General features: G+C 41.9%; 1 protein-coding gene across 1 annotated transcript; it reads right to left on the bottom strand.

The window, feature by feature from the left end:
• Positions 1-1,435: 1,435 nt before the first annotated feature.
• SIAH3 (siah E3 ubiquitin protein ligase family member 3) lies at positions 1,436-5,217 on the bottom strand (the record flags this gene model as incomplete). Its single annotated transcript, XM_010012419.1, has 2 exons — positions 1,436-2,106; positions 5,145-5,217. Coding segments are annotated over 2 exons (667 nt in total), but the record flags the coding sequence as incomplete, so codon positions are not given.
• Between the last annotated feature and the right edge of the window lie 5,436 nt (positions 5,218-10,653).

The following is a 10,653-nucleotide window of genomic DNA, read 5'->3' as shown; positions in this document are numbered from 1 at the left end:
GAGAGATTAGTATCAGTGGCTTTGCCTACCCAAAGCTAGTTACAGCAAGATGCCTTTTGAAACACTGAAGGATTGTTCTTAGCTCTCTTCCCCCCACTTCCTTGGTTCACCAAGGGACTTAAGTGATGACCCTCAGTCTCTCTAGCTACTAACTGACCCAACCCACCAGATGTTTGTTGAAAAAGCTTTCAGGAGCAGGCAGACCACAGCCACACACAGGCAGAAGGGGAAACAGGAAAAGACAATTTCCCATGCTTCTCATGTGTCACAGTCCCTGTAAAGCCCCATCCTTCAACACATCACTGTGGTGGGATTTCACTGCTGTGGTTGGCCATGGGGGAAACACGCTTGGCTGCAGATGAGACCAAGTGTCAGGAGACGGCCAACACCTGCCTTGGACTCCCCTCCAGGGAACCAGCCAAGGAAGAAGCTCTTAGAGAAACACATGTCTTCTTGTGACCATCACCATCTGTGGAACATCCTTAGTAGAAGAAAAGGGCCTAAATGTGTGGGAGAAAAGAAAAAAAAAAGTAATTGTTGTCTTTTGGAGTTTTTTTTGTTTCGTTTTGTTTTTAAAAAAGAGAACATTTCAAATTTCATAGACAACTTACAGATATTCCAGCTGCATTATTTTAAGTCAATATCTAGCAGCACACACTGTGGGTCTAAAGGGCACAGCATTTGATAGCATGACCAGTACACAACTTAGAACTGTCCTGATACTGTATTTTATGAAACAGCAGCTAAAAAAGTGAATGCCCCCATGGCTGGCTATGGCTATATGCGTCCGGGAGCCAGACCATGTAATAAGCCTCTCACTGCCCATTATGATACAAAAGTGAGATTTAACCATGCTTACAGTGACCACCCACTAACTGTCATCCCCGACTTAATGCAAGATGAGGCTTCCCAGGTCCCAGCTCAGTGGAGGTGGTGGCTTTTTCTTTTAAAGCTTTCATTGTTTGTGTGGTGAAGGTTGTTTCCTCAGACACTGAAGGGAGCTCTGAAACTGCAAGCTCCCTGGGACTTGGTAGTGACCACAGTGTAAGAGTCGAATCACTATTGCTAGTATGGAAACCTGAGTCCTCTTAGTGGAATTCTTTAGTTCATTTCCTTAGTGAAATACTTTATCTTTTGCCAAGCACAGGGGCCTCTTTAATACCAGGCAATTAGGAAGACAATGAAGGAAACACATTTGCATAGAATGCTCAGTCCAAAGTTTTCTATGAGTCACCCTGGGTGCACTTTCCAGGAGAAAGTGTTGTTTTCAGTGTTGTTGGAGGGCAGCAATAAATTGATCAGCCTCTTTAAAATTTCTCATAAAATTGTATTAACAAAACGGTAAATACATTACACAGAGACCTTAACCACAGGATGTTTACATAATGCCCACTGTGGACAAGTACTAAATACCATAAAAGACCTGAGACCCCCCCGAAAAGTCCACAAGTTCTGGCTCTTCCAAGGCAGCTAGAGCACCATTGTTACTCCTCCTCTTCTTCCTCTTCCCTCTCACATTTCAGCTTCGGCGTTGTGAACTTTGCTGGTGGTTATTGCAATCCCTATCGCTAGGCTTCCGTTGTCAGAAAAGAGTTGAGCCAGGGAAGTGTTCAGCACAAGACAATCCCCGTCGGAAATGACAGAGTCAACACACTCCAGTACCGACCTGGGGGTTGCCTCCCACTTGAGGCGCCTCTGGTTCCTGTTGAGCTCAAGCCGGTAGGTGAAGTTGTCGGCTTGGGTCGGCGTGCCAATCAGCATCATCGTGGCAAAGAACTGGGGGTGGCCTTCATACTTCTCCTGCTTCCTGAGAACCAGCAAAAACTGGTGGCCAAGGCAAGAGTGCATGATGATCCAGTCTGTAGGTGCAGGCAGGTGCATGTCCGTGGCCAGGAAAACAATCTCTGCCCCCTGAAGGATATTGATACGATGGGTCTGCCTCAGGTGGGACACCACCACCTCCAGGTGCCCTTCCCATGGACAGGAGAAGAGTGGGCACGTGCAGGGAACCAACTGGGGGTCATGCACTGCTTCGTGGTGATGGCAGGGAGGAAGGATGCCTTGCTCCGTGGACGTCTGTGCAGCTGCACAGCGAGTAGGTGCATACTACAAGAGAAAAGAAATTACATGTGATAGAAGGTGACCAGGAACCAGTGCAGATATGCAAGGGGCAGACCCTGCAGACATCTGCCCCCTCATAGCCCTCAGAAAACAGCACTGGTAGGAATGCCAGGAACTCAGCTCTCTGGAGACTGGGGCAACCCAGACACAGATCTGCACAGCAAATGTGTTGGCAGTTGCCTTGTTCTCCAGAAGAAGAGAGAAACCATTTCAGCCATGATAGGTCACTTCATGTGAAAGTGATGTATGTATTTAAAGAGAGATTTCATTAGTTTGGGGGGGAAATCTGATTAAAAGGAAAAAAAGCCCAACAAAGCAAGGACAGCATGGGGCATTTTATATAGTTAAGGCTCTTGCAGCTCAGAACAAGGAAATGAAATATGTATGGCTTTATTATTCTTTAATGAAACACACTGGCAAATACAGGCATTTGTCCTGAAACAAAATGCTTTATAATACCCATAATTTGGGAAATAAAAGTCAGTTTTTATTGTATAAGATGCCTTCATTTATTTATTTTTTTTATCAATGTATTTGGGCTTAATTGATGTGCTTACCTCCATAAAACTTACATGGGTGTCAAAGGTGTATAGATGGAAAATTTAGGGCATTCTTATACTGAAGTAAATTTGGATTAAGGTAGGACAGCTAGCTAAAAAGACAGCAGCTCTTGCAGAAGGATTCCACATGAGAACTAGGAAGCAAACTGCTCTGCTTCTGTCAAGAGGATATTATTGAAGAGAAATGAGTAAGTCTTACTCCACCAAAAGTGTATCCACATGTAATGCTATTCAGGAAGAGTAATGGCTCTCCACAATAACTCTGTGCATAGACAAACCCTAAGGCACAGGCATGCACATCATGATTCATTCTACCCAATTTTAAGCATTTACTTCAGCCACGAGAGACAAAAACCTGGTTACCTTGGACTGCTGTCAATAGAGGGATGCAGACTTTCCTAGTGGTGGATTCAGATCTTAGCTGGAGTAATCCACCTCCTAAAGGAAGCACCGGCTGCCACCAGCATGACTGAGATCCAATCTGTCCAGTTGTACTTCAATTTTAGATGATTAAACATAGGAGGACATTGTCCCTTCCTGAACTCCTTTGGAGATGTTTATAAGGGATATAAGCATTAGGAGTACATACATATGTAAGTACATTTTGCTTTAGCGTATGTTTTAGGAATATTAATGTAATTGCCTGAATGCTGCCCCACATCTGCACATTTTAACATATATACTCAAAATTACAGAAACAACAGTGTGGTTCTAACATCTAACAGTTGTTCTCCTCCATGCCACATACACATCATAGCAGATTTGGGATTTTTTTCAGCTTTTTTTGAGAAGAGACTTATTTTAACCAAGAGCAAACATAATCCCATATAACAGGTGCCAGATATATTGCAGATGGTGTATTGTCTCATCTCTATGGATACTGTGACGCCCTTCATTAAGCCTTGACATGAGGATAAACACTTTTACTGTAAGCAGTTTTTCCCAACAGAATTTGCACTTTCACCTTCCAGGATGCTTTGGAAGGCAACCTCTTGGGTCAACTGTCCTAATTCTCAAATGACCAGGGCTTCCTTGCCAACCAGGATGACAAAGTCCTGGATCTTCATTTTCATTTTGTCATTAGCTGCCAAAGGATGTGATGGGCAGAGCAGGGTTGTGATTGCTGCTGCTGTGAAATTCATGGTTCTTCCCAAGGCACTGAGTTTCAAAGGGAGCTGTTTCTTCTTCTTCTGACATTTGATATAAAGAATAATTGACTATTTAAGATCTGTTATTGAACCTTGCAGCTTTTTCTTTAGAGAATTATTACTTCAATAGTAATGTTCTACTTTTCCCTTTCTCATATTTTATTTGTTTTGCTGTATAAATTCAGAAATATAAACTTTCCAAGAAGATAATGAATTTGGGACAGATAAATTATTATCATTGTCTGGGAAATAAAACAGGTCATTATAAACTAATTGAGGTTTGTGGCTTTAGCTGCCTGCTTATCGTGGTGGGATTGCTGGTTCACACTTAATTCTACATTAATTTTTGCATCTTGTTAGGATGAAAGTTATGGCTAATTTAAACTCTTTTTGGTGAAGGAGGCGACTGCAATAGATGATTGTAAAAGCATTTTAAAAAAAATCCTTGGAATGCTAATTGCCTCATAAAGTGAATACTTATCTCCCCATCTAATACAGTGGGTGTGAGCAATTACTTTCTCTCACCAAACTGTTAATGCAACATCAGTGATTATACTAATTAAAACTAATGAACTCATACTCACATACTGATAAACCTCTCAACCACTCGACAAGTTCCAGCCTTCTATCAGTTTTATTTAACTCCTCTTTAGGAAGATGAATCTTAAATTAACCTCCTGCATAACATTCAAAATTAGGTTTTTGAAATGTGAAGCTTTATAGACTGTGTATAATTCTTCTCCAAAGATTACCAGAGTCAGAGAAAACGTTTCCACTGAGGATGTAATTGAATTTAAAAATGCATTCTCCTGATTTGATAAGCATGGAGAACAATGGTAGCTCATCCATCTAAACTATATCCAAGGTAAGAAAACGCAAGTATCTCCAAAAAACTCTTTTTGACAAGCATGTTCCTAAGGCTTAGGAACTAGGAAAATAAATTACAATGAGCAATTTATCCAATGTATCTTTCTTCTTTCCTTAACTTTTGATTACTTTTTTTATGTGTGTGTGTGCAAATAATTGAGAATTCCCTTTCACATCTCACGTTTTTGAAAAATCTCCATGAATCACTTCAGCAAAGGACTTTTGGTCTGACTTTGTTCAGTTCAGGTTTATTGAAAATTTGGGAAATCCAGAAGAAACTACATGATTCGTTTTTATTCTCTAGCTTGGTAAGAATCATCTTCAAAATCTGTTTTCTGAATTATTCAACATTCCTATTTCTAAAATACAGATTTTTTAATATCCTAAAAAGAAGTTTACAAAATACTGATATCTGTGAAAAAAGTCTCACAAAAAAATATTATTTTACTTTTAAGGTATATGTGTAACTATTGGGGTTCCTGTGCCCTTGTTGGTGTTTCATATGGCTGTGAATTGAACCTCTAAAATTTAAATGCAAAAGGGGCATAAAGTGGTCACCTTGAGTGCATTTAGAAACTTGAATAAATATTTATGAACATTTTTTTCCATGTTTAATCTGCTCCAGTATTTGCTTTCCATTATTTATTGCCCAAAAATACCTAATAAAATTAAGTTTATTATATTGTGCCAGTCCATATTACACTCAATTATCTTTTAGCCAATTTCAGTCAAATTTAACTGTGTGATAGAAGTCTCAAAGGTTTTAATTTTTAACCAATTCCGTGAGAAGAGGCAGCAGGGTAGAGAAATAAGACCCCTTTATGTCTCCAGGAAGGAAGAGCTTGCCACATGGGCAATATTGCATTTCCAGATAGGAGAGAACCTAAACAACTGCAGTTTTATACCAAAAGTATTATAGACACCCAAGAACCTACGTGAGACAGCGTCTTTATGAAAAGGAGAAAAGGCTTCAGCCACAGTGCTCCTCATTAGGCACAAGATAATCCCACCACAAGACTCCAAACAGCAGGAAATCAGGCTCTGCCACTCACAGAAAAATGTCTTTTTAATGATGCAGCTTATTACAGTGTAATTCTTTTTAAGAACAAGTCACTTGGCAAAGAGCAATTTATAAACACACAGTGCTTTTCTTATTAAAAAAATAAAGGTTATATTTGGACGAGGACACAGGGCTTCTGGGTCCTGCTCCAGCATTTCTACAGACTTTCTGCTAAAAATGCTGCAAACTGCTCTAGGTGTGACACATCTGTTCTAACTCTGGTGCCTGAGGCTAACTCTGTAGCTAACTCTGAAGTACATCAGTTCATTTTACAGCCCATGCAGAGCACCAGAGTGTACTTCATCCTAAGACATGCCAAAGGAACATCCCCCTGAACACTGCTCCCTACATGCAGCCAGGACCAAACCCATCCTTGGGGCAGACCCACAGAGGTTTTACTGGTTTCTAGACAAGGAGCAGAATGGCACCCCTGTTTTGGTCCGAAGACAGTTGTATGACTATGGGCTTCTCCTTCTGCACTGGATACAACACAGTCCATGGAGAAAGAAATGGATGCCTGTTCATATGGGGCTCCCTTTACTCCCGGTCACAGTAAGTTGATAGAAAACCCAGGGGAAGGTCGAAGAGTAGATCCAAGAGGTAGAGAAGATGCAAGAAGATTCTCTCAGTCTGCAGCTGCAAAGCTGAGGCACCCTGCCAGGAGAAAGGAATTTGGTATTGTTCCTCATGCTTACAGGGACCTTTTGTATTTTAACTAGCAAACTTTAGGTCAATTATGGTAAAACCAGTGGAAACAGAGGCAGCAACCCACAATGCAGCCTTGCTAGCTGAGCTCCCAGCCCTGTGGAGTGCAGGCACTGGCTACGCTACAATCCCTCTAGCCCTGTTTCTCTGCTGCACCTTGGCACAGCTTCAAATGGGAGAGCAAAGGTGCCTGCTGACCAAGCAGCCAAATGCCTCGCATTGGCTTATATTCTCCATTTGCAAGTCAGGAAATTGCTTGCTGCAAATGGGAATTTGCTCATTGCAAACCTCTCGGAGCACGAGAGGGTTGAACCCAGTTCTCCCATCCTAGGGGAGACAACTCAGACCCTGATGACCTGGAGTAAAAGGAGGGAGAGTAGCATTGCTGCGTTGTGGAAGAATAAATGCTGCACAGGTCTTCAGAATGAGGGTTAAATGTCACCTTCCTGCACTTTCCGGTGTTTCCCAGTGTTATACTGGGAGTCTGGACACCTCATTTATACTTTTATTTAAAGTAATGCACATAATGTGCAAAAAATCAGTCTTTCACATGTCTGTGAACAGTGCCAGTGTGTGCCAAGAACATCCCAAGGAGTGAGGACAAGGACTGGTTCACTGCCCAGTCAGTGAGGGTTTCTGACAGCAAAGCAGGTGTTGGGAATAATCACCCTTTTCCAAACACTTCACACCTATGCAATTGCGTTTTATCCAGTGATTAAGCACAACTTTGCAAACACTCATTAATTCACCCATGGGCTAGGCTATTTGCTTGAGAAAGTCAATAATGTAGTCTGAAGGCCAAGGCCAGGCTGGACGGCGCTTTGAGCAACCGGGTCTAGTGGAAAGTGTCCCTGCCCATGGCAGGGGGATTGGAACTGGATGATATTAAGGTCCTATCTAATCCTAACCATTTTATGATTCTATGATGGGGCTTCTGAGCAGGGTCATGCAAAAAATAGCAGAGATGAAAATAAAGCCATCGGGCATGCCAGACAACCCAAACCAGCAGACAGTGTTTCCCCTCCACCTAGGTCCAGATTTAGCACACTGTGAGACATTGCAACTTTATCCTCTTCTGGAGAGGGAACCCACATCTTCTCCCTCTGTGGATCCAAACTTGTCTTATCCTCAGCCACAGCTTTCTTGGCTGGATTACAGGGGAGTTGGTGGGAGCCGTTTATGTTCATGGCAGCTGTGACCTTTGGTGGGAGCTAGGGGTTGAGAAGGGCTGTGCTCATTCCCCTGGTACCAACTCACCACCCGTGCTAACAGTGCCCTGTGCTAACTCCTGCTGCAGCTGACCCCACTCTGAGATCCAGTTTCCTATTGTGCACAACTTTGTAAAGCTTACATTGTTTGTGATAATACCTGACTAAATTTAAAGTACATATTAAACTATACATACACCTATGTAAGCACACATACATCTGTTTATGTACAGACTTGTAGCATTTACAGGTCTGCTTCAAATGTTTCTGAGAATAACGAGGATGGGAAACTCACTGTTTTTTCCAGGTTAAATCATTCTGGCACCTTTTGTATTTAAAAAATAGTGGGACCTTTGGGGATGGAGGCGCATGCATTCTGATGATGAGCTTATTTTAGCTGTCCTTGGAAAAACAGTCCCAAAGTTAAGACTGTGTATTTTTTAACAAACTGCCTCTGGGTTCATTTAGGTATTTTCCCTTTTATGAGTCTCATTGCTGTGGCTGTCTGTGCATCACAGGCATCTGTCAGCTAATACATCCGATGTTGAGCTAAAGTACAGTGGCAGTATTATTTCTCTGTTTAGGGTCAAGGAATCTAGACACAAAGAGATTAAATATCTAAGTGTATTGACCATATTTTGTTGTCCATCTTATATCACACAGTGCCTGGTTTTTCATGGTAGAATTGCCTCCTACAGCACTTGATATTTTCAAAACACAACCTCCATTAACCTCAGTTGCAGCTACAAGTGATTAAACTATCCACAAATCACTTCTAAGACTTCAGGTTGAGCAACTCAGGAGCGGAGATCGACCGACTGAAGCCATCCATGAACAGCTTGCTGTAAGTGACTCTCCACTGTCATACAGGGCTTTCCAGGCAGAGGCATGAGCGGAGTCCAGCACTCCAGGGCAGCATGGTCTTCCTCCCAGCTATAGGACCTTCTTGCTAACATGCCATCATTCATCTCATCTCCACCACCTATGGACAAGGGTGACAAGGGACAAAGAGGGATGCAGTCACCCTGTAGGTAGGTGAACAACCTGGAAATGTGCCCTGAGAACTTGATGGATTTTTGACTGGACAGAAAGATTTCTGCAGGCAAGGAGGGACCAGGCCTGCAGCTGCGGGATGCTTTGAGTGAGAGCTCCATGGCAACTTTCACGGTTTCTGTTGAAACTGGCATTTTCTTTGCCAGTGAAATGTGCCATTTGTTCAGGTTTTTTACTGCCTTCCTCTCTTCCTTGGCTTCTCAGGTCTGATTACTTCTCCTCATCTGTATGGAAACTGCTTCCAATAATTTTCTAATTCTCAGCTTCTTTCTGTCTCATAAAAGCTTTGCCACCCACTAACATCCACCTCCATGTTACTTACACCCACCACAGGGACAGATGCTCAAAAGAACTATAAAGGTGACAGGAAGAAAGTAGCGAGTCTTTTAATCCTGGTCTTCATTTAATTTCTCTCCTGCTATTTTTTAGTATGCTAATAAGATTTTGTAAATCTCTCAGATGAAAGAAAAGAGAAGGATAAAACCCCCAAACCCTCAAAGTATTTTGTCAAAAGCTGTACTTCCACATCTGAAATTAACAAATCCAAGCCAGGGCTCATGTTGGGGATTTATTTAAAATTTTAATTACACAAAATCCTGTTCATTATGAATGCATCAGTTGAATTTCTTAAGCACTGAATATTAGTTGCTGCTTTGGCAGTGGAAGGATTTGTTTTCCCTACTATCACGTGGCAGAGAGACGACAACTTTAAACTCATTTTGCTAATCTCACTTTGCAACATAATCAGGCATGACTTGGTTACACAGTGCATGGGATGTGCTAATGGCTGTCCTCATGCTAATTGCACACGTCGGAGTATGCAGAGAAAGTGCTGCCTTAGTACATGTCCACACTCTATCTGAGGACCCTGAATTTTAGATGAGGCCATATATCTTTAGAAGTATTTTTGAAGAAAAATAAATTCCTTTTATGGTAGATGTAGCAAAAATGTTGCATTTTTAACGTATCCCAGGTGGAAAGACATTATTCTCAAATTAGAACCCCTTGTTTTTCAAAAATCAGCATAAACTGTCATTCAGACTTGATGCAAGCAAAAAAAAAAATCAAGAAACTTGACAGTCTTCAATATATTGAAAACTATGTAATTATAATGGAATATAAACAGGATCTATACTAAAATGTTTCAGGCTCATAGATACTTTCTGAGAGGGACCCAGGTGTAGACACTGGCAGGTCATGCTCTTCATCTCTCCTGCTTTAAATCCAACTTTGATGGACCATTCCAGCCCAGGTGAGATGACACTGAAACTTCCAGTGTTTCAGGCTGAAGGGAGATGCACCATCTTGCTGACCCTCACTCTTAGGTGCAGGTGGGTCATGGATACCCAGACAAATCCCGGTTTAGCTGCTGTGTTTGCTGGATCACCTTCTTTTCTTTCTTTCAGAAATAGAATACTTTACACAGATGATACAAACAAAACCATGCACATGGGCAATTCCTGTGGGGCATCTGGCACAGTTACTTACTAGCCAAAACAAATGAAAGCATAGAGATGAAATGGAAGCATCTGGACCTGTGGAGGTCTGGCAGGCTGACAAGTTGATATACATCACATACTCTGCAGTAATTGCCTTGTGCCTGGTCCAAGGACTTAACCAAGTATGAATATCCAAGCAGCTATGGATCAGGTTAAGAAAGCTAAGGTCCTGGTGGAATTAAATCTGGCCAGGGACATCAAGGGCAACAAGAAAAGCTTCTATAGTTATGTCAGTGATAAAAGGAAGACGGGGAAAATGTTGGCCCTTTCCATAAGGAAATGGGAGACCTGGTTACCCAGGATATGGAGAAGGTTGAAGTACAAAATAGCTTTTTTTCCTTCAGTCTTCACTGATGAGTGCTCCAGCCACACCACCCAAGTTGCAGAAGACAAAGGGACTGGAAGAATGAAGAAACACCTGTTTTAGGGAAA

The sequence above is a fragment of the Nestor notabilis genome, unplaced genomic scaffold (genome assembly GCF_000696875.1).
Source record: "Nestor notabilis isolate BGI_N333 unplaced genomic scaffold, ASM69687v1 scaffold1054, whole genome shotgun sequence".
In the NCBI taxonomy this organism is placed as follows: Eukaryota; Metazoa; Chordata; class Aves; order Psittaciformes; family Psittacidae; genus Nestor; species Nestor notabilis.
This window is presented reverse-complemented; position numbering and strand designations above follow the sequence as displayed.